At 39.5% G+C, this 25,870-nt stretch overlaps 1 protein-coding gene across 7 annotated transcripts in view; it reads right to left on the bottom strand.

The window, feature by feature from the left end:
* LOC306888430 (rho GTPase-activating protein 42-like) overlaps positions 1-25,870 on the bottom strand; it is a 125,340-nt gene that overhangs the window by 37,620 nt on the left and 61,850 nt on the right. For all 7 annotated transcript variants that reach the window (XM_079446723.1, XM_079446725.1, XM_079446724.1 and 4 more), the window contains exon 4: positions 15,387-15,458. In XM_079446723.1, the coding sequence (XP_079302849.1) occupies positions 15,387-15,458 (72 nt within the window). The remainder of the gene's footprint in view (positions 1-15,386; positions 15,459-25,870) is intronic.

Genomic DNA, 25,870 nt, shown 5'->3' with positions numbered 1-25,870 from the left:
TGTCTGTATACTTTTAACGAAATAAGGCAATCGAAACCATATTTCAAATTAAAGTGCAATATTGGTCACACTTTTAAGTCCAATTCTTGCTATTAATAAACCATTAACCACGACTTTTCCCTCAATAAACTCCTAGTTTGCTGCTTATTAATAGTTAGTAAGGTAGTTGTTAAGTTTAGGTATTTGGTATCATTAGGGAATTAGAATATGGTCATACAGAATGTGTGCTTTGTGAGTAACTAATAAACAGCCAATATGTTTATAATAGGCATGCTAATAAGCAACTAGTTAATAATGAGAATTGGTCCCTATACTAAAGTGCTGCATTAATATTTTATCAAAACTAAATTCATGGTGCAGAACTGCTATTAATATGCCATTTGGAAACACTGACACTGTGATGGTTTTATATTAATCATGCAAACATCTGGCACAATGAATGGTTTTACTTTGGGATGGGACTTCCTGTTTGGGGAACAATGTCACACAGGGGGTGTTCAGAAATTCAGGACAAGCTTATAACTTGGTTGAAAACAATCATTTTATAATTCCATTTGGTTTAGCTGTTAGCTCGGTCCAGTTAGCCTTCTGGTAGATGATGGCAACTACATCATTCTGTGAACAAAAAGCCTTTCTCCCCATTGATGTCTAGCTGTGTATTTTGCTGGAAACGCATGACAAAAGACACCCCTCATAATTCCCTCATATGTCATTACATCATAGTAGATGTTTCACCAGTCTCCAGTATTTCAGAGGGCCCTTAAAAGCCTAAAATCGCTAAACAATTGGCATTAAAATTAATGGGAATGCTAATGGCTTGCTTTCTCAATATATTATAGACCTTGCTGTGTGCTTCTGTGTGTACTTTAAAAAAAGCAATATTTGTGATCATAAGGAAGCTGCACGGTACCTTATTATAAAAATGATCATGACTTGTTCAAAGACCTTTAGCACAACAGTAACTAAACTGCCATTTTTTATATTATTATGCAAACAACAGAACTCTGTAATCATAGAACTGAATACTAACAAACCATAGTGCATTTCACTTCTTGTTTTAAAAAAATGTTGCAGAGACAAGAGAACACTTCTTCCCTCAACATTTGATCAACCTTAGACATAAAAGCTATTATTTCCTGCCAAACACATAAGGATAAAGGTCAACTTCCCACCGCTTGTTTTGAAACTATTTCTGGAGGCAAGAAGCTCCTCTCATAGCTCTTATTCTGATGAATGTTTGCAGTAATATTTGAATCTGTCCAACTCCCGTAGAGAAGAGTTGTTTAAAAACACACTGTACTGCACTCTGCACCAGACAGGAAGTGCCCTAGATTAGACAGGCGTTCAGCGGCACTGCCCAGATGACCTGGATGCAGACCGTTCATCATGAATTTTAAAACCAGTGAAAGGCCTGACAGCAACAATTCAGATACAACAGGCATCTCTGTATTTCTGTCCAGCCAGATATCATTAACTGAGTTCCAAAGTTGCCTACCTAGACAACATTGTAAGGCATCATAGACCTGTTCCAAAAAGTAGACAGCACTGCATGTATCCTTCGCGGATTATGCAATCCCAGAATATACTGTGATAAACTGTTGTGAGTCTTATTTAGTGTTGTTTATCCCTACACAATCACTTGAAATAAGCTCCACAATGTCTAAAAGTGCAGGAAACTAGCACTTGGGCAAGAGCAGATCGCATTACAGGCTGTGTGTTCTTCCCTGCAATCGCAAAAAAAAAGCATCACTGCTGAGCATACAATCACTTCGTATGCTTACTGAAGTTTAAGACGCTCAGATCAGGTCCGAGGACTGATTTGTCACGATAGATCTAAAAGACGATTTCTTCTACATCTCCTTCTTTCCCACTCACAGTAATTTCCTGAGGTTTGCTTTCAGGGGTGAAGCATACCAATATTGGGTTCTTCCCTTCGGCCTAGCACTCTCACCCCGCACTTTCACGAAGTGTGTGGATGCTGCGCTGGCTCCGCTGCGGGTCCAGGGTATCCGCATACTAAATTACATCGACAATTGGTTGATTTTAGCTCAAATAGAGCAGATGGCGGCTCGACATCGAGATGTTATTCTCGCCCACATGAAAGAGCTGGGGTTAAAACTTTTTAAAAACTTTTAAAAAGAAAAGTGTCCTTTTTCTCCATTACAGAGAACCACTTATCTAGGTGTGCTGTGGGATTCGACCACGATGCAGGCACGTCTGTCCCCTGCTCGTATCGAGTCGATCCTCACGGCAGTCAAGAGAGTGAAAGAAGGCCAGACACTCGCTGTCAAGCAGTTTCAGAGACTGCTGGGTCTGATGGCAGCTGCATCCAACGGGATACCTTTTGTCCTGCTGTACATGAGACACCCACAGTGGTGGCTCAAGACCAAGGGGTTCTCCCCGAGGGGAAACCCGCTCCACATTATCAAGGTCATGAGGCGATGCATACGTGCCTTAGACATGTGGAGGAAACCTTGGTTCTTGTCTCAGGGCCCGGCCCGGGAGCTTCTTGTCGCAGTCTAACACTAGAGATGGAAGCGTCCCTCACTGGTTGGGGAGCGGTCATGAATGGCCACCCTGCCTGTGGTCTGATGTGGCACATCAATTGGCCGGAGATGCTGGCTGTGTTTCGAGCACTGAAACACTTCCTCCCAGACTTAAAAGATCACCATGTGTTGATGCGAGCATTGACAACACATTGGTGGTCCCTTATATCAACCACCAGGGAGGTCTGCGTTCGCGCCCCTTGTAGAAAGGCAAACTGGTGCACCAGATCCTTGTGTGGTCCCGGGACAAACTCCTCTCGCTGAGAGCAGTTCACATTCCTGGGCATCTCAATATGGGAGCAGACATCATGTCGAGACAGGGGCCGAGGCCCGGGGAATGGATGCTTCAACCCAGGGTGGTGAAGCAGATATGGAGAGTTTTTGGCCAGGCACAGGTGGACCTCTTTGCGACTCAGGAGACATCGCAATGTCCCCTCTGGTTCTCTCTGATTCCTCCAGCTCCTCTGGGACTTGATGCTATGGTGCAGACTTGGCCGAGGCTTCGTCTGTCCGCTTTTCCCCTGATCACTCTCCTCCCGGGAGTTCTGGCGAGAGTGCGCCGGGACGGGGTCCGTCTGCTGTTAGTAGCCCCGTTCTTGTCGGGCCGAGTATGGTCCTCGGACCTGATTTCTCTCCTCGTCGGCTCTCCATGGGAGATTCCCGTCAGGAGGGATCTCCTCTCACAGGCGGGGGGCACTATCGTCCACCCTCGCACAGAGATGTGGAAGTTGTGGGTGTGGCCCCTGAGGGGGCACAGCTCATAGCTTCCGGTCTCTCAACCAAGGTTGTTGAGACCATCCTCCAATACAGAGCTCCCTCTACGAGGAAACTTTACGCCCTGAAGTGGAGACTCTTCACTTTATGGTGCGGAGATCGCCGGCTTGACTCAGTCAACTGCCCGATTGGTACAGTTCTGGAGTTCCTGCATGCTCGTTTCTCCACAGGGTTAACCCACTCCACCATTAAAGTTTACGTGGTGGCCATTGCGGCCTACCACGCCCCTCTCGTTGGTCAGTCAGTGGGTAGACACCCCTTAGTTACATGTTTCCTCCACAGCATGAGGAACTTGTATGCCCTGAAGTGAAAGTGTCACTTCATGATGCAGAGTTTGCCAGCTCGACCCAGTCAACTGCCCTATTGGTACAGTTCTGGAGTTCGTGCAGGCCTGTTCCTCCACAGGGTTAACCCACTCCACCCTGAAGGTCTACGTGGCGGCTTTACCGGCCTACCACACACCTCTCGGTGGCCAGTTAGTGGGTGACACCCCCTAGTTACATGTTTCCTCTAGAGGATGAGGCCTCCGGCCAGCGGGCTTATACTATGTGGTGGATCAGGATGCTATTCCATAGCCTCAAGTCCTCTGCTCTCCCCTCTTCTGGGGATCAAGACTCACTTCTCAGGAGTTGGCCTTCGGGACGCAGGCCCCACCCACTTTAGCCACTCGTTGCCCCTTTTCTCTTGCCGTTCCCATAGCTTTTTCGATGCAGCGTCTCGTTCCCTTCAGGGAACCATGGTTACATGCGTAAACGGAGACGTTTCCAGGTGAAGTCAAGTTTCTTTTGCACACAAATTATGATTACAAGGACATGATTATTGATTAATAATATGTCTCATACATGGTATAATTTAATGAGAGGTGTTTTTGTCCCCAAATTCAGAAGCATGTTTAGCAAATTAATTACATGGCCATTATATATGGTGAATATTCAATGCTAAACGATATGACACACAATTAAATTAATAACATATCAATAACATAAAATTGTTTAGAAAGAAAAAAGAAGAATTAGGGAATCAATAAATTATGAATAATTTACTGCCATTGTATAATCTGCCAATTTGTAAACATGTACAGTAATCCATAATAACTAACTGTAATCTAATAAGCATTTTAAAATGTATTATAATCTAATTACAAATACTACATTTTTTAAGTAAAAAGTTACTACCCAGCACCATAGTGCATGATTTATAATTTAATAGATTTTAATACCAATATCAATAAAAAGCTACTTTCATCAAAAAGGTTGATGTTTACTGAATTAAAATAAACTACACTGTAACCGATTTTTGTAATTTGAAAAGTATTTTATTGTAATATGTACAGTAAGATACTGTAAAATGTAACTTTACAGTAGTGAACTTACCCGCGAAAAACTGACCAATGGCAAGGGAGATTTCTTTTATTTACTGGTTGGTGGAAGCAGCGGTAAAAGTACAAAAGAGAAACGTTGCACTGTTAACTGGACTAAAAGGTTAGTATACCACGAACTAACATGAAATAACGTTACTGAGGTAAAGTGCGTAGGCAACACCACTGTTTCAGTGGAGATTTTAAACAGCATTTTCAAGTAACGTTACTTCTTTTGTTTGTTCTTTTCAAGTTTCTAGTCTAGATTTCGTCTGCAACGTCGGAGGTGTATTTTGGAGCCTCTTCTTGTGAATGCCATCGATGATAACATCAACTGGTAAATTAATAATGTCAGTTAGCCGAAGGTAACGAACACAGAGAAGCATAATATCTTTTGTACACTGCCTCTTTATCGCAAGTGTAATTCTCTTCAAATGCTATTTAAGTTAGAAACGTGTGTACCAATGTTGTATGTAACTTTAGAGACGGTTCCTATTCAGTGAGAGAAGTAAAGTAAAACCGCGAGCTAACATGAAACACTGAGGAAAACTGAGTTAAGAAATACCACTGTAAAGTACATCTTTTGTATTTTATTTTCAAGTTTGTGGTCATGTCGTCTGCATCGGAGGAGTACTGGAGTCTTTTCCTGTGATTGCCGTCATAACAACAGGTGAGCTTTCATCAACTTAACTAATGTTACTAAAGTAGCCAAATTAACCACGGGCTGCTGTTCTCCACCAACTCCAGAACAAGTTTACTTTTTAAAGAAAGGAACGGGTTAGCAATATATTAATATAGTAAGTTTTGGTTATAAATATTAAAAATGTGGTAACACTTTAGTTCATTAGTTAACATTAACGTTAGTTAAAAACATTAGTAAACATGAACTAAGAATGAACAATACATCTACAGCATTTATTAATCTTAGTTAATGTTAATTTCAGCATTTACTAATGCATTATTAAAATCACAAGTTGTGTTTGTTAACATTAGTTAATGCACTGTGAACTAACATGAATAAACAACAACTGTATTTTCATTAACTAACATTAACAAAGATGAATAATGTAATAAATGCATTGTTCATTGTTTGCTCATGTTAGTTAATACATCAACTAATGTTAACAAATGACACCTTATTGTAAAGTGTTACCAAAAATGTTTATTTTATTAAAAATGTTTGTACTGTACGGTAGTTTATTTTTTTTCTGATCATAAACTATAGTAACACTAAAAGAGTATTGTGACTCTGTCTGTTACAGGAGATTTCTCCAAGCAAAAACAGGATCCTGAATATGAGGGCAGAATCATCATAAGGGCAGCTATCCATTTTACAAAAATGCAGAATTAAGCCCTATTTGGACGGGACTAGTTTTACAGGGGGTCATTAGAGAAATTAGTTTTTCACAGACATATTTGGTGATTTTAATCCTGTACGAATCTGCCATGTCTCTGTTTTTCTCAGACAACCTCTGTAATAATTCCAGAGCAAATTACCTATTGTTTTTCAGCAAACTCAGTGATCCTCTGAGAAAACTAATCCCGCCCTATTTTTTACATATGTACCTATTTTCTATTATATGAAAATTAAACATGGTTTACTACAAATAAATAACTAAAGTAAAATTAAAGTAACCACACATTAACATGGTTTTGCTATACTAGCCATTTAGCTTCACCATAGTATTTGTGTGATTATGGTAATCAATCTGAATGATACGCAATGCACGCATACAGAGCGCGTGATCTCTGAAACACCCAGATGTCCAAAACAGACCCTCCCTCTGTAACAAACACGGAGATGTTAGTCCCGTCCGAATTGGTACATGAAAATCGCAGACGTCAGGTGATAAGAATCGAAACTCAAACATAGTTTAAGGTAACCCAAAATACATTTTGTTTTACAAGGGTTGTCCAATTGTGACAGTATGATGCTCAGGGTCTTCAAATTCTGCATCCAGTCCATCGATGCGTTCATCAAGTTCAATGTCTTCGTTGTTTTCAGATTTTGGTAGGCGCCTGAGGATGTCTGTAAGAATCATTTGGTTCCCAGGGCGATACATAATGCTGTAGTTGTATCCCTCCATCTTGATCAGCATTCGTTGCAGCCTGGGAGGAGCAGCATGTAGAGGCTTTGTGCATATGGTAACGAGAGGTTTGTGGTCAGTTATCACAATGAAAGATTTTCCATACAAGTATGTGTGATATCGCTGCATACCATATACAATAGCAAGCATTTCTCTTTCAATGTTGCTGTACCTTGATTGACACTCAGTGTTTTTGAACCGAAAGCAATGGGCCTGTTGTATTGCACCAGTGCTACACCGATGCCTCTCTGTGATGCATCTACTTCCAATGTGAGGGTGGTTGCAGGGTTGTAGTATTTTAAGCAAGCATCAACAGTCACTGTTGTCTTTAGGTCTTCAAAGCACTTCTGATAATCATTGTCCCAAATCCACTGTGAGTCGCTTTTCAGCAGTCCTCTCAGATTGTGGGCTTTATCTGCAAACTTCGGAATGTAGGGTGACAGATAGTTCATCATGCCCAGAAATCGATGGAGATCATCCTTGCTTTGTGGCGTTGGCATTTTCTGTATGTCTTGGACTTTGGCTGGGTCTGGTCTGATGCCTTTGTCTGCGTACAGATTGCCAAAGAATGCTATGCTCTGCCACTTGATGATACACTTATCGCTATTAAACACCAGTCCAGTTTCTGCAGCTCTTTCCATTAGATTTATCAGGTTCCTGTCATGATCCTCCTCGTCTACTCCACATACTGCAACGTCATCTGCTATGCTGATTACACCGTGAAGACCTTCAAGAATTTGGTCCATTTTGGCTTGAAAAAGGTCCTGGGACACACTGAGACCAAATGGTAAGCGTCTCCAGCAGTATCTGCCAAAAGGAGTGCGGAACATGGTTAGGATTTGTGATTCCTCATCAAGATGTATTGACCAGTATCCAGCTTTTGCGTCTAGCTTGCTGAAGACTTTTGTATTTGCACATTTTGGGTTTAGTTCTTCCAGAGTCGGAATCTTGTGAGGGCACCTCTTTAGGCTTGCATTTAGTTTCTGTGGGTCTAAACGGATCCGAAGCGACCCGTCTTTCTTTGTGCTGAAGGCGAGGCTGGAACACCAATCTGTGTGCTCTTCTACTTTTCGCAGGACTCCTTGATTAACAAGTTTGTTCAACTCATTTTGAAGTTTGTCTTTGATGTGGATACTACATTTACATGGGGGGTCAATGAATGGATTGGCAGATTTGCGAACACTCATGCAGTAACACTGTAGTCGTTTACCGCTGCCACCATGAAGTATTACTGGACGACACTATGTTCAACTACACAGATACTTCAGGTACACGCACATAGCTTATTGCATAACACAACATATTACGTATCACAATAGCACCAAATGCATTGAAAGGGAAGTGTAGTGTGGCCAAGTATGGTGACCCATACTCGGCTTGGTGAGCAGAAGATAATTCTTTAAAAAATGAAAAATATAACTGTTCAAAAACTTGACTGTTAGTGTACTTACTTGTTTTTGCTTTTCAGTATGTGTATGTTTTGCCATGATACAAAGTGCCCAGGGGACTGTGGTGATGCCCTTTTTCAGCTAGTTCATCCTAGAGATCAAGACTTGTAATTTGTACTTTTAAAAAGAAAATGTTCAACAATTAAACATAATATTATCAGAACTAATGCTGACGAGTTATTGTGATTTTTATGAGGTTGGGATGGTAAATATCATGGATTACAGTGCTGTACCACAATTTGATTGTTTTTTTACAGGTACAATATGTTTAAACTACATGAAAATAAACACTACAGCACTAATACTGTAAATGAAAATACGGTAATAATACTGTAAATGAAAATCTTTTTACAGTGTACTTCAAACAAAAGGGGTTTAAAAATTGTGAACGGTGTTGAAAATTAAATTCAGTACTGGTAAACTGTCTATATCTATACATATAAATTTTAATCCTAAATCTTGTTTTTAAAAATGTCCAGTACACTTTTAGATATGCATTTATTTTGAAAAGTTGGTTACGTTATTTTAAGGTGTCCTTATTTCAGTGTAATTATACATTTAAGTACTGACTACTATTAATTAACTACATGTACTTACTATATGGTTAGGGTTACTTACATGTAATTATATGTAATTTATTGTTGTTATAATAATAAGTGCAGTACATGTACGATGTGTAAGAAGGACACCTTAAAATAAAGTGTCACCAAAGTTTTTCATTGGAAAGTATAGATAAAAATTGATCTACTGAACTGTAGATGGTAGACATCTAAAAACACACTGGTTGCTTAAATTAAATATTTAATCAAATAAACAGTTACAAACGAAAGGACGTGCATCTACAATATCAGATTTTGAAGTCTGTGAACAAAGTACAGATGGTGTAATTCTTGCTCATGATTACCCACTTTTTTACTGTTCACAATGTACTTCTTTCAGTAACTGCATGTTTGCACAATGTTCCGAGTTTCATGGTTACCTTGAATGTCATCAGATATGCGCTGGTCTAGGGAAGTGAGAGTGTGTCGAGACTGACAGGGCGAATTTTTGTGTAAGCAAGGTCTTGTCTGTGAATTTCTGAGTAGTTAAGGATATAAACAAAGCCTCAGCTCTTTCTTTGACCAGAGTTAGCTCAACCTGCCGGCTGGAAATGCAAGGTCTCAGAGATACACACACAACTGAATACTGTACATCCACAATTTAAGTGAGCCACCTTTTTGCACTTTGTACATTGTAACATAGAATCCTAACTGAAAAGGAACCTCACAAATGAAACCGAAATGATGCCCTGAAGGTATGAAATCTTGAAGTGTGACTATAACATCACATTTTTTTACGCTTGTTCTTCCAACCAAGGCATGTCATAAACATGATCGTACACGTCGACGCAAAACAAACACTCTGAACACACACATTTCCACATAATCAACACTTCTAGTCCTTCACTTCTTTCAAACTACTTTTACATGCTGTGAATCAAAAGAAGCCTCTGTCGTAACATATCTAACTATATATAGGAACTTTTTTAAGAGACGCATCTCATTTGTGGTCTTGTCTGCCAATCTGTCTGCCTAGGGAAGTCGTGGCCTAATGGTTAGAGAGTCGGACTTATAATCCAAAGGTTGCGGCTTCGAGTCTCGGGCCGGCAGGGATTGTAGGTGGGGGGAGTGAATGTCCAGCGCTCTCTCCACCCTCAATACCACGACTGAGGTGCCCTTGAGGAAGGCACCGAACCCCCAACTACTCCACGGGCGCCGCAGCATAAAATGGCTGCCCACTGCTCCGGGTGTGTGTTCATGGTTTGTGTGGCAACGTTGGATGGGTTAAATGCAGAGCACGTATTCCGAGTATGGGTCACCATACTTGGCAGTATGTCACTTCACTAACTACTTAGTCAATCTCATAACGGCATGTTTCATTAGCAAAGTCCCGGTCGGGGCAGATGTTCATTCACCTCCTGCCTTCTGCCACCTGCTCCAGCCAGTGGCTTCACATGTGCCTCATATCTCCAGCCGTCACTGTGACAGAAAACCACGGGCCCACACCCATCATTACTCCATATTTCTCTGTAGACGATGATGATCTAATTGCTGCTGGACAAACGGGTGCTTTTTAAAGTTTGTGAAGTGGCTTTTAAAGCACATTTTGTGTGAGATATTAAATTCTATCAAATACAACAATGGAATTTTGCCATATCAAGCTAAATTAATACATTTTAATACTTGTGGTATAATTATTCCTTTGGGAAGTTAACAGGGTAGACAGTTTTATGTTTTATTTGACTTTACAAATTTGGTGCTTGAGGTTATGAAACTAAAAGGTGCTTTTAGAATGAGAATTTAAATGTGATGTTTTGAGGGTTAAAGGAAGGTAACAGGGTTGACAGTTTTAGGTTTTATCTATTTGATTTTACAAGTTTTGTGCTTGAGGCCATGAAACTAAAAGGTGCTTTTAGAATGAGAATTTTGTGGTGTGATGCTTTGAGGGTTAAATGGATTTTAGAATTTTAAATTCTATTCTCAGTTTGACTGGTAGCCAATGCAGAGAAATTAAAATGGGAAAGATACGATGCAATTTTCGACTGCCAGTCAGCAGCCTAGCTGCAGCATTTTGTACCATTTGAAGACGACTGATAGATGATTGATTTGCTCCATGATAGAGTGAATTGCAGTAATCTAGGCGTGAAGTAATAAATGCATTGATAACTATTTTAAAGTTCTTTAAAGAAAGAACAAGTTTGAATCAAACAACACACCTAGATTTTTTGCACATGAAGTAACAAGAGAGCTTAAGTCGCCAATGTCCAGATCACCAAAATCATAGAAATCACTTGGACCAAACAGTATAACTTCGTCTTATTCTCATTTAAGGCTAAAAAATTGTGTGTAAGCCAAATTTTCACTTCATGGAAACAAGCTAGCAGAACCTCTATGGAACTTGAATCATTATGTTTAAAAGGGAGGTATAATTGGGTGTCATCAGCGTATAGGTGGAATGATACTCCATATTTGGAAAAGATGGAACCCAATGGCAGCAAGAATAGATACCTGTGCAACACCATGAGAAAGATGTGCGGTTGAGGAAGTGTGCTTTCCAATGTAGACAGAGAGCATCTTATTAGTTAAAAAAGACTGGAACCAATTCAAAATGGTACCCTGAATGCCTAAAATATTTTCCAGTCGGGAGATAAGAATAGAATGATCAACCATGTAAAATCTAAAAGGACCAGAACAACAGCACTCCCATTATCTGTTGCCAGCAATAGTCATTAGTAACTTTCAGTAAAGCAGATTCAGTATTGTATAGTTTTCTAAATCCTGACTGAAAAATATCACAATGAATTAGAATCCAGAAAAGAGTGTAGTTGAGTAATGCCATCCTGAGCGGTGGTGGATTGCTCTCTGAGGGTGCACTCCGTCCTGGCAAATCGGTGGAAGCAGACACAACGTAGACAATTTGAGGGAGCTGGGGACAATAGGCCGAATCCAACGCCGGCGAAGCGGTACATCCCACACACTCCGTGTGGAACAGCAGGTAGAAATCATTCCAGCTTTTAGTCAAACAGCAGTGCCTCCATGTTTACGGCGACGTTTATTGCGGTGAGTGGCAGTAGGCCGCTGGCGTAGGTGCTCCGGAATATTCATCCGGAACGATGAGTAGTGCGAATGAAAGTCACTTCTTATACCAGTGCCGAGGTTGGTATCTGAAGTCTTAATATCAAGCAGCATCTGTCGATCGTATACAAAAGTTGTAGACCACGACTCGATCACAGAAAATACTGAGCAAAATCCAAAATCAAAAGAGCGAGAGACAGCTGGCCAAACACAACGGCGCCATCTTGAAAACCTTTTTCAAAATCTTTCTAAAAAAAGAGAAAATAACACAAAACAAACTATATAATAAAGTTAATGAATTTTTGTAATATGTCTAGAAAATGCCACGAAACACATTAGTCAGCATTAACACACAGTACAAGTTGGCACTAGCTAGTCATTGTTAAAGTTATGAATAGGAGATCCACAAATGTTTTGTAGAATGATCCAGCTGGTTTCTATGGCCAAACTGGCAAGTTACATTTTTTATTATCAATAAACTACGCAAACCTATTTTCATGCCCAAGGTAAGACATGCTTACTGTAGTTTTTAGTTCAGTGTACTAGATAATACTGTTGGCAATAAATGTATCGACATATGTTAGGTTAGTGGTCCAGTTTGAGGCCGCAGCTTTATTTATTTATCTATCTGTTTTTGGGCTGATATGCTGATTTGATAACTTGTTGGGGCCAGTTTTATGAGACGTGGCTCACAGGGAATTACACACGCCAGTCTTAAAACCATTAGCTGAGATCATTAACTCCTTTTCTGGGATAGATTTGTGCCAGTGACATTTGCAGAGGAAGGGAAAAGTGAAGACAAATGTCTAAATAAATACCAATAAGTTGAGTATTTGTTTTAAAACAGCATAAAAAAAGATACATTCAATGTAGCTGAATATGAAGAGGGTGAACAGTACAATTTTACAAAACCTGTCCTCATGTTCCTTTAAAGTTGCACAGCTTGTGATTCTGAGCTCTGACGAGCCATACGTAATTGCTCTCCCATAGTAAAAACCTTGTGCCTGTGACGTGCCGAAGTGTTTGGCCAACAGGAAATAAATTGTTCAGGCTTTGGGCTTGAGCGGCCCTTTTATCGGCCACTGACCTCGCTCCGTTAACCAGCTGGAGCTACAGCGAGGCTGTAATTGCCTAATAAGGACGTCTATACCTCCCAACCACCCTCTGAACACAAAATTTGAGCAAGAAGGAAGTCTGGCAGCCGGCCGATCCTCCACATTCCCATAATCCTTTAGTAAGGCTCCTGACTCCACAGCTAGTGTTCAATCCATTTTCCACATTTAGAGTATGTTTATAGTAGAGAAGAAAGCTATTAAAAGCAAGTGGTTGAAAAGGAGATAAAAGAGTGAAAGAAGAGACTTGGGTGACAACTGTGAAAAGAGCATTTTCTGCAGAGAGGTTGAATCGGAAACAATCGGAAGTGTTTGACCTTAGTGATATTAATCCTAGCACAAAGTATTATTTGCATATGTAAGTAAAGCTTTGCCACAGGTGAGGATTTGCAGTGAACAATGTGAATTCATGAAACGAGCAGAAAAGATTTTGTTTCTAGAATCATTCCTTTCCATATTTATGTACAAAAAACTATTTAATATTGTACACAGGATTTACACATTTCACAAATTAATCCATTTAATGGAAGAGCATCAATATTCTACTAAATTTTTCATTTTGGTTTTCACAGAAGAAAAGAATCGCATGGGGAGGAAATAATGACAGAATTGATATTTTGGGGTAAACTACCCTTTAAATAGCCTCTTTTGCAAGTTTGTTTTTGTACTGAAAAGTAAGAGGGAGCTCCACAACACCACACTGGTTGATCTCAATTTATGAGAATCCATCTATGCTTGCATTGTGTCCACCCATCCGCACAAAAGCAGAGAGAATAGTGGTCCTTTGGTCCTGCAAGTGAACCTTCCACAAAGCACAAACCCTTTTCATGCAAAATAAATCAAAAGTGGCTTTGAGGTAGGAATATAAATCAGAGGGCTTGGGTTATGTACAGATGGGTGAACCTAATACTCGCCCCAAGGAAAACACTCAGCATGTGTGTTTGAGTGTATAGATATATATTTATTTCGGACTGAGTGTAGTTATACATATGTGTGAGCGAATATGTGCGTGTGATCTTTCAGACTCTTTTCAGACTTGATGTTGCTTATTTTAATGTATAATTAGTTTCTACCTTACAGCGATGCAGCCAAGTGTGTGCGCGTGTGTGTTTGGAGACGTGTTTGTGTTTAGAATGTGGACTAGTTTTGTTTGGACTATATTCCACCAAAATCTGCCACGGCGTTGTTTATGATTTTAAATATTCCTTATAAGGTGTTTGCTGTTAGCATGGTTTGAATTTATTATTATTAAATGCCTGAAGATAATAATATTTTATGAATGTTTAGCCATTACGAGAGTTCCTTCATACCACTAACTAAAGAGCAATTCATTTACCATGTTTGCCATGCTGTGTAGTATCTTTGTGTCTAGGTGCACATCATATTATTTCTTATATGATTTCATTATTTTACTATGGTACCACCACAGTACTTTGCAGTACAACACAATATCTGCATTAAAACATACAATAAAAATATTTTTAAGAAGATGGTTTATTTATGCTTTACCACACAATATATCTTGCTTAATAACTATTTTAAAGACATTATATACATTTTTTGACTGAACTAAAGCATAAAAACACCATAATATATTTGCAGATATTTAGGAAACATGCTAGGTTCACAAATTTGTTTCTTCAACAAACAATGCTACAAAAGATGCACCTGATGGCCTACACAATACAGCACATTGAAAGCACTATAAGCCTCAATTTCATAATTTAAAACAAGAAAAGCTGTTCATACCACTTTTGTGAAGTACGGTGACTGTACCATGGCACAATGATGGTATTACCATAGCTCTCAATTGTTACTTCACATAATAACGCAGTACTAGCAAAAAGTCTGTGGTAGTACTAAGCTCCTTTCTTTTAGTTGTATGAAGGCAGACTTTCATAAAAGTTTGTGAACATTCATAAAATATTACTATCTTCAGGTACTTAATATATGCATCAAATCATTCAAACAATGAAAACTTTATAAGGAATAATTTAAATCATAAATACACAGTAGTAACAGTATTTTGATGTACACCTAAATAATGAATTGTTGCCGTATTCAAATACTACGGTATTTACTTGGTATTCTAAGATACTTTAAATAATAAATAGCAGGGCAAACATACACTTTTAGGTACTTTTTAGGTATTAAGGCACTCTTGTAATGGCTAAACATTCATGAAATATTACTATCTTCAGGAATTTATTATATCAATCAATACATGCTAACAGCAAAAGCCTTATAAGGAATAATTTAAATCATAAATAACCCAGTAGGAGACTTTAGCAGAATATATCCAAACAAGATTTGTCCTGTCTAAACGCAAACACGTTTCCAAACACACACAAGCATAAATAAGTCAGTAGCATATTTTAGCCTCGTTGGTACCTAACCAAATACCATGGTATTTTTGGTTATTGTCTGAAGGGATATAGGATGACTTACCTTGGCTGCTCCAATCTGCTCTTTCCTGAATCTCTCCAAGGGTGTGATCAGAACATCATCGGCATTCTGTATCTGCAAACAGTCAAGTACAGACGTACAGTCTTCATTAAACTACATTAACTTCTGTGAAGAAGTGAAGAGTTAAGAAAAATGCACAATAATATGAACACTGTAAACTTGAGAAAAGGGCTTTTTGTTTAAAACAGGCCATGAAACACACCGACGTTGTCAGAGCTGAGAGCAATATGGCCCTCAACAAGCAGAGTAGGAGTTTCACATCCACAGATATAATAGGCATGCATTTAAAATATGAAATATGTCTCTATATCTCTATATCATGAGCTCTAAAAGCATGCATGCATTTTACGATTTTTTCATGTTGTCCCCAAGAATAAGTGAGAGCAGGGTCCTAATTCTCTAAAGGTCAATGGTGCCTCTGCACATGGTTGATGAATTATGTCTAGGATTGGCTTCCTCTAGTGCTTTCTGTTGCACAGCTGAATCAGCCTACTTCTGAACATGCTGTTCATTCCTACAGGCATGTCATGGAGGAGGTGGAGAGTGCGGTCCATGATGTTGTCCAGCAGCTTGGACATCATTCTACTCTCCTCTACAACCTCCAGATGCTTCCGTTCCTCTCCAGTAAAAAAGTCTGCTTTCTTGATGAGCTTGTTCATCTCCGGCATTACTCCCAGAGCCCCAACTCACTACAATGTGCAGCTACATACACCTGAGAAAAACCTGAGATTTTGTTGCTCTGGCCCTTTTTAAAAATATGAAGAGTCTCAGTGTTGTTTGTCCAGTCTGCCGTCAATGTGAACACCAAGGTCTCAAACCAGGGATATGATATATTATATTTTATGATATTATATATTATATTTTATTATATTATATTGTTAGTTCCAGTCCTTGATTCTGATTGGTCATCCACTGTTTTTCATCAAATAAACATTGCAAACAGTAGCTTTACAAATAAATATTGCATTTGACTTCACACAAAATTACAGGCTAGGATTGCCATGATTTTTTTATTTTCAGTTGCTGCAACTGAATTGGTATTTATTGCACCACAGAGGTGGCATGAATGCATTTACACTGCAATTATAAATTGCATAAATAATGCAGTGAGATTAATGAGGTTTTAAATGGGCTGTTCACCTAAAAATGATGCACAACAGTTTTGCTGTGGCTTTATAGATAATATTTTCATTGGCAAAAGTGAGCAAAAACAGACAATAAAAGTGTCTAAAATAACTTAACAACTTATTAATAAAACTGTTGTATGCAGAAATATCACAATTGCATTCATGCTATACAGGACAAAAACAGCACCCGTTGCTCATGTGACATTGCTTAACTATGCCTTATAATATAAATATGAAACAAAAACACATACAGGGGCATTTATGCCCCAATATCTTGAATTTTAGGTAGGGATGCACGATATTGGATTTTGCCGATATCCGATATGCCGATATTTTTCATCAAATTTGTTTTCATCTAACAGTATAAATGTTATTTGTGTACGCTATTTTACTTTTAATTTAATTAGAAGTAGGCCAACAGCGCCCCCTAAAGATTAAATCTCCTTACCGACCGGGCGTTAGGACCTGGGGGAGGCTGTCACTGCTGCCGTTGCACATGCTGTTACTGTTTACTCTATCACACACCGAACGCCTCATTCTGTACATGCTTTCACAGATTAAGTTCAGCTTCTAAATCAGTGAATCTAATGATCATTCAGACAAAACTTTGCTTCAAGAATGAGCCACACTGCTGACATGATCTAATCACAAGCACACCCTAAACACATGTGAGTTAATGTATTCCTCTTATCGGCAAGACCATATCAGGCCGATGCCGATATTTAGATTTAAAGCCATTATTCCTGGAATGATCCAAGATGGCGGCGCGGTCAGACGCAGCGGCTGCTCCGGGTCCCAAAGACGGTGCTTTTATGTCTTTTAATGTCATCTGTTCGTCTCCAAATAGTGTAAAATTACCGCCAACTCACAAGGAATTCACTCCAAAACACATATATGATCGCCAAAGCCTTTTGGATATCGGCAACGCGTACAAACACCAACTCTCGCCGGCGGCTACTGAGAAGCTACAAGGCCTTTGTTTACTGCTGGAGCCGGACCTCGAGACCGCGGCCTCGACTACTGACGCTACCCGCACAAGGCAGCGTCGCAAGCGGTGTGAGAGAGGACGGAAGCGTGGTAAGCGCGGAAGTATACGAGCTAGGCTAAGGGCTAACCCCACAAGACCGGCTCTTCCAACACTCATGCTCTCAAACGTTCACTCTCTGGAAAACAAACTGGACTTAATTCAACTCAGTCGGTCTACACGGCATGAGACAAGGGATTGTTGTGTGTTTGTTTTCACCGAAACATGGCTAAACGACAACATCCCGGACTCCGCCATTCAGCAGCACAGGCTAACCAGCTACCGAGCGGATAGAGATTCATCACTATCTGGTAAGACCCGCGGAGGTGGCTTGTGTGTGTATATCAACAAAGACTGGTGTAACAATGCTGCTGTATTATCAAAACACTGTTCATCGCTGGTGGAGTTTATGTTTGTGAAGTGTCGACCGTTCTATCTGCCGCGGGAGTTCACGGCCATTGTTATTGTCACTGTTTACATTCCCCCGTGTGCAAACGCTAAAGACGCGCTTCGTGAACTGTATAGCGCCATCAGTGAACAACAAACAAATAACCCCGATGGCTTTTTCATCATAGCTGGTGACTTCAACCACGCAAACTTAAAGACAGTTTTGCCAAAGTTCTACCAACATGTGAACTTTGCAACAAGGGGAAACAACACACTGGACTTTGTTTACACAACAGTAAAGAACGCTTACAAGGCTGTACCCCGCCCCCACCTCGGGTTCTCGGACCACATCTCTGTTATGCTACTCCCAGCATACAGACCACTTCTCAAACTTGCCAAACCGGTTCAAAAACTCATCACAATTTGGCCAAAGGATGCTACCTCATCCAGTTTAAAGAGAACATGTTTAAAGAGGCAGCCACCTACAACAACCACACAGACCTGCATGAGTACACTGAAACTGTGACTGCTTACATCAAAAAGTGCACTGATGATGTGACAGTCACCAAGACCATCACTACACGTGCAAACCAGAAGCCATGGATGACAGCAGAGGTTCGTGGGCTGCTAAAGACCAGAGATGAAGCATTCAGATAAGGAGATAAAGCAGCCCTCAAAACAGCAAGAGACAATCTGTCCTGTGGCATTAAAAATGCAAAACGGTCATATGCTCGAAAAATCAACAATCACTTCACAGACAGCAGAGACACACGGAGCCTGTGGCAAGCCATTCAGACCATCACTGACTACAAGCCCCCGCCACAGCCACAGCTGTGATGATGACACATCCCTCCCCGATGCACTCAACCACTTTTATTCACGGTTTGAAATGCAGAATGACACACCTGCACAAAAACTGCCCAGACCTCCCAACGACCGGGTGCTCTGTCTGTCTCCAGCCGACGTAAGGAAGACCCTATCTAGGATTAACCCACGCAAGGCTGCGGGTCCTGACAACATACCTGGCCGTGTTCTGAGAGACTGTGCTGCACAGCTGACAGATGTGCTTACAGATATATTCAACACCTTGCTGAGTAGGGATGGGCGATATCCTATCGATTGCGATATACCGTTGAAAATTCTCCTCACGATAAAAATTTGTCTCCTCACGATAATAACGATAAGTCTAGTTGATGACGTAGTTTTGTGCGCACCCGATTCACTGTTCACGTGCGGAGTGAAAACAAGCATGGCGGAAGGCAGACGTGAGGCTGACAGTGCGTTCACACCGGACGCGACTTGCGCGAATAAATCGCGCTATTCGCGCGTAGTTGGACGCGTGAACATTTTGGGTTTACTTGCTTCATTTGCGCGTGAAATTCACTGCACAACAGACGCGAATTCGCGTCATGGGCGGGGCTTCTGCCAGGCGCACATGTATGACTGCCATAGAATTTCGCTCTAAACGCTCAATTCGCGCTGCGTCATTCGCGCGAATTGCGTGGCAGGATGTCTATTCGCGTCTTTGCATTCACTTAACATGTAAATCACTCGCGCTTAACGCTTCGTTCGCGTCTGGTGTGCTACCTCCACAATTTGCAACTGGTTTGGTTACAGAAAATCAGATGAGGAGCAAACTACCGTAATATGCAAAGTGTACAGAAAAATGGTGTTACAAAGAGTGGAAACACGTCCAATTTGAATTTGACATAAAAGATGCCATACTTTTAATAAAGTTAGAAAAATGCCATTACAAAGGTAAAAACAAAATTCCCTGTAAATCACTTTAAGGAGTCAAATATCACCTCGTAATGGGAATTAATCTGTTCACGTAAACAGAGTCAATTTTAATTTCATGAAGACTTTAAAAACACGTAAAAAATATATGTAAAAAAAAAGGAAACCAGAATATATAAGCTACATCAAAGCAGCAAATATACCATGTATTTACAGTCTTTTTAATGCTAAATACTGGTCACACAGATTTCCTTCAAGTACATTTTTTGCAGCGCATTATAAACCTCCTTGCCCAAAACTTGTAAACATTCCAGGTCAGGATGCACATCTGCATATGTGGAGCAGACCTGCTGTGGCGGTGTGACATGACACACGGTTTGATTAACAGAGTTATTCCGCTCCATGAGGGTGTGTGATAAAGCTATATCACAGCACATAATACCTGGTCTAATTTTAGAGAGACCTTTCTCCTCCACCCTCTCTGGAGAGAGTCTCTCTCTACCCATAAATCAAAAAGAATTGTTTTCATTGTCTCTAAAACCCCCTGAAACACACGGTCACCCTCACCTTTGCCTGACAAAGGCACACAAACCTCATCTACATCCGAACGCTCTGTGATTAGCTGCAAACCCCAAATCCTGCACGGCTTCTATCCGTTTCTCATTCCATTCCTTTGTTTTGTTTCAATTTAGGAAGCACTGATCCATTGGTATTCAAAAACGGCCCCCCTGAGCCTTGAATGGAGAATTTTGAAAGCGTAACTTTATCAAAGGAATTACTGGTTAGATTAATATTCTGACACGAGAGAAGAACTGCGATGCGAGCATCATCCCTACGGCTAGTGGAGACTAACTGGAAAGTAACTCAATAAATACTCCAATTTCCAGCTCATACCTTGATTATTATTTTATGACCAATGAATAAAACTTGTGTATTTGAAACTCTGAACAATCCGTAAGGCACAAACAGGTCCATGTGTGTGTGTGTGTGTGTCTTCCCTTAGATCTGAAAGGGATCAGATATATATGATTTTAATGCATGAGTTGAATCGACACCTTGGCTGCACTTTATTAGCCGTTTGGAGTGGAAAGTCCTCACGGCTGATTTCATACCATCTCAACTTCCCTGGCTGTAGAGCAAAACATCCTGCGCTGTAGTGCTCAGACACCGTGACTAATCTGAATCTGAACGACTTGATATAAACAGTGAAGGTTTTCATTGCATTTTTTCCTCTGTAGTTGTATAGGCAGTTCTCAGGACACTTGACCTTTGGAATTCATTTTGGGATGAGCTGCTGTAATCATCCTTATCTGGAATGGCCTGTCTTGACGGGGCCTTTGAAGAGAGTCTCACCTGTAGGGATCACATGTCACCAGAGACATACCAGGGACATCAAAAAAGGGCTTAAATCCAAAAAGCAATTGCTTTGTCATGCGGCAAGTTTATGTAAAACATACATGCAAAAAGCTGGAGTGAATTGATTTTGCATTTCACTCCTTGGAACTGTTTAACACCCCAAGAGACGTCATGCCCCGAGGCCTAAAATACAATGCTAAAAGATCAGAATGTAGGATGACGTGAAAAGCACAAAGAAAAGTACAAAAAAAAAATAAAAATCTAAAGCATAAGCACAAAGGAAAACAGTGTGTCTGTGAATAAATATAGACACTTTATGGCTTTGTCATATTATTGTGAGTAGTATGGTTAAAAAAGTTTAAAAAAAAGTACATAGTTCTTTTTCCACACACATTTGCATGTATATCTAAAATTAGTAACTCTGTTCCTACTTTTCTTGCATATAAACTGAAATACATATAAGTATTCTGAAAATAACCAAAAATGAAATGTATTCAATAATAAACACTAAAAAAGAGTTCAGAGACATCTACAATTTAAGAGTTTATTTGCAAAAACATAACTCCCTTTTTTTTTTGTAATTTTCAAAAATCATGTTTTTTATTTTATCATGTTTTTATTGTGTTTTTTTGTGTTAGTTAGCTGTTTTTTTAACCTAGTCAAAATAACCAAACTGCAGTTTGATTGAGATTAATTGGAATGCACGATGAAAAAACATGATTTCTGAGAATTGTTAAAAACGGAGTTACCTGTTTTTGCAAAGGAACGCTTCAATTATACATTTTAATGACACATAAAATAAATCATTCTATTTTTTAAAGCACTGAAAAATATATGAAGTTGTTAGCAATCAAAACTTTTACTTAATCATATGATAACAGACTCATCAACTCTTTCATGTTACTCATAAAAACTTTTCATAAGAGATCAAAGCAAATGCCTGCAAGGAACAAAAGCACCTGGTTCATCCTGGGCATCTGAGAACAGTCGGCAGTGATCTATATATGACTCTAATTGGTGTCAGTGAGGTTGACTGCAAAAATTTGCTTTGAGCTGAAAATGTCTGCTGAATTCATTTGGATGGCGTTCAACAGACCTTGCAGCACACATGCCGCCGATAAATCTAAAGAGAGAAGGAAATCCATTTCGGCTCTGCAGCGTTACCCATAAGGCATTTCACCAGCAAGGTACATCTAATTTCTATGATGAACTCGCATTGAATTTTCATGACAGCATTTTTTCAATTAAGACATCAATTAAGTTCTGCTTATGCTAAGCGTGCTCTCAGCGAGACACATATCTCACCGACTCTTTCTGCCTCATCAGGTGCTGATACAGCCTAACCTACTTCCTGAACGAACCCTCACATCCTTCAGACTCTGGTTACACGCTCATTTAAGGTAATGCAAGATGCACTCAAACTTCTCATTGGTACAGGTGTTAGGCGAAGAATGTACTGTTTTGCCCAAAACAGGCAGATGTTAAAAGAAAGAACTGTGGCAGGTCGCTTCCCTCTGGTCCAAGGGGAATAAAACACTTTTCAACATTGCATTCAATTACACTGAGTTAGGTAAAGCTGTTTAACTAAAAAGTTTGCAATAATTATGATTTTTTTCATGTTTTTTGTGCTCGACCAAAAAACTAAAAACATATATATATATATATATATATATATATATATATATATATATATATATATATATATATATATATATATATATACACACACACACACACACACACACACACACACACACACACACACACACACACACATACATACATACATATATATATATATATATATATACATACATACATATACATACATACATACATACATACACGCACACATGTTCAGACTTGTTGGTACCCTTGGTAAATATGATCAAAGGCTGTGAAAATTAATCTGCATTGTTAATATATTGTGGAAACTTAATTTCCTGTAGAGCTGTTTTGCAACGATTTGTATCGTAAAAAGCGCTATACAAATAAACTTGAACTTGATCTATTATTTAAAAAAATGACAAAAATCTAACCTTTCACTGGAGAATAAGAATTTAAAATGGGGGGAAATATCCTTATGAGATAAATGTTTTTCTCTAATACACATTTAACACAATTAACGGTATCCCCTATTCAATACTTTTTGAAACCTCCATTTGCCAAAATAATATTAGAGTTTTCTCATATAATGCCTGATGAGGTTAGAGAACACCTGACAAGAGATCAGAGACCATTCCTTCATCCAGAATTACATCAGGGAACTGAAATGGCCATAGAAGAAGCTTGGTTTTGTGCTCAGTGTCCCATTTTTGTGTTGTTTTCAATGTTTGTTTTTGGCAATCAAGCGTTTGCGATAACTTGCAATGAGTCTGTTACAGCGCTGTGGAGGAATTTTGGTCCACTCATCTTGGCAGAATTGTTGTAATTCAGCCACATTGGAGGGTTTGAGCATGAACCGCCTTTTTAAGGTCATGTCACAGCATCTCAATAGGATTCAGGTAAGGACTTTGACTAGGCCACTCCAAAAACTTCATTTTGTTTTTCTTCAGCCATTCAGAGGTGGATTTGCTGGTGTGTTTTGGATCATTGTCCTACTGCAGAAACCAAGTTCGCTTCAGCTTGAGGTCACGGACAGATGGCCGGACATTGTCCTTCAGGATTTTTTGGTAGACCACTGAATTCGTGGTTCCATTTATCACAGCAAGTCTTCCAGGTCCTGAAGCAGCAAAACAGCCCCAGACCATCACACTACCACCACCATATTTTACTGTTGGTATGATGTTCTTTTTCTGAAATGCGGTGTTACTTTTACGTCAGATGTAAGGGGACACACACCTTCCAAAAAGTTCAACTTTTGTCTCGTCAGTCCACAGAGTATTTTCCAAAAAGTCTTGGGGATCATCAAGATGTTTTCTGGCAAAACTGAGACGAGCCTTTATGTTCTTTTTGCTCAGCTGCGGTTTTTATCTTGGAACTCTGCCATGCAGGCCATTTTTGCCCAGTCTCTTTCTTATGGTGGAGTCATGAACACTGACCTTAACTGAGGCAAGTGAGGCCTGCAGTTCTTTAGATGTTGTTGTGGGGTCTTTTGTGACCTCTTGGATGAGTCATCGCTGCGCTCTTGGGGTAATTTTGGTCGGCCGGCCACTCCTGGGAAGGTTCACCACTGTTCCATGTTTTAATATCTTCATGGAACATGATCTTTACTTAATGTCCTAATGATTTTTGGCATAAAAGAAAAATTAATAATTTTGACCCATACTGTTATGAGTTGCTGAGGAAAGAATACAGGATGACGAGGGAAGAAGAATAAACAGGTTCTTTTAATCATGCAGATGAATTAACAACAGAAATAGCAGCTTAAACATAGCTTTACTTTGTAGACTCGACGAAGGCTAGAACCAAACTGAATGCTTATAAAGGAACAGGAACAAAGGAGTAAACAAGATAATTAACACAAAACAGGTGAATAGGATGAATGATTAACTAAACTAGGACAGGAACTACCAAATAAGGGCAAAACAGAACTGAAAGGAAACCAACGCCTGACACATACAGTGTATTTTTGGCTATTGCTACAAATATACCTCAGCGACTTAAGACTGGTTTCTCTCTCTGCATTTTATGTAGTTAAGAATATTTAAATAAATAAATAGATACATTAATAAATAGAAAATAAACTATATGAGGTAGCTTTTGGTGCCTTTAAAATCAAACATCTATTTTATCTGTAAGTTACTGGTTAAAAGTGTCACGGCTCTGGAAGAGAGATGAGGAAAGGACTCAAGTGCAGGAGAATGGTGGGTCTTTTAATAATAAAATGAAACAAAAACTGAACAAAAACCACCCCGAGGGGGAAAAACAGGCAGGCAGAGAACTGGAGTACATGTAAACATACCCACACACGACTATAAACATCTGACATGAAATAACGAAACAGCACAGGACTGCAGACACCAGGAGAATAAATAGGGAGACAAACGAGGAGGACACAGGTGAAGTCACAGAAACAATAATGAGATAACAAGGAGGGCGGGGTCAGACAATAGACAGGAGAGCACATGGCACAAACCACAAACATCAAGCCATGTGCTCAAGCAAACACCCAGTGACATCTGGTGGCCAACTAGGGCACACCAGCAGGACCGTGACAAAAAGTAACTGAAGTCAGGGGCAACTGTAAATTGTAACCCATATACACATACACTACTGTTCAAAATGTTATAATCTTTAAGATTTTTTAAATGTTTTATTTTATTTTTTTAAAGAATTTTCTTATGCTAACCAAAGCTGCATTTATTTGATCAAAATACAGAAAAACAGTAAGATTTTTATCGTCAAATGGCACAGGGCTTAATTTGGTTTTGTCTGTATGTTTTTTTTTTTTTCTCTCAAAGCTGTGACTCCCATTGATTGCCATTATATGACTGACAGACTGCAACGGTTTGAGATAAAAATCTTTGTTTGTTTTCTACTGAAGAAACAAAGTCACCTACATCCTGGATGCCCTTGGGGTCAGCAGATAAACATCAGATTTTCATTTTTGGGTGAACTATCCCTTTAATGCAGTTCTGATGAAAATAACATGCTAAAGATAGATAGATAGATAGATAGATAGATAGATAGATAGATAGATAGATAGATAGATAGATAGATAGATAGAAATGCTACTAAAATGCTCTTTATTTTCTTTATTTTTCTTTTGATCCTGAGATGAAATATGGCACCTTTTCATCAGATTTACTCCAGCATAGCTTTAGCACTTGGCTGCACTCACTGGAACTCAGATGAACTTCTATATAGCTGCATGTCAAACTTAAGCTCACGAA

The sequence above is a fragment of the Barbus barbus genome (genome assembly GCF_936440315.1).
Source record: "Barbus barbus genome assembly, chromosome: 22".
NCBI lineage: Eukaryota > Metazoa > Chordata > Actinopteri > Cypriniformes > Cyprinidae > Barbus > Barbus barbus.
This window is presented reverse-complemented; position numbering and strand designations above follow the sequence as displayed.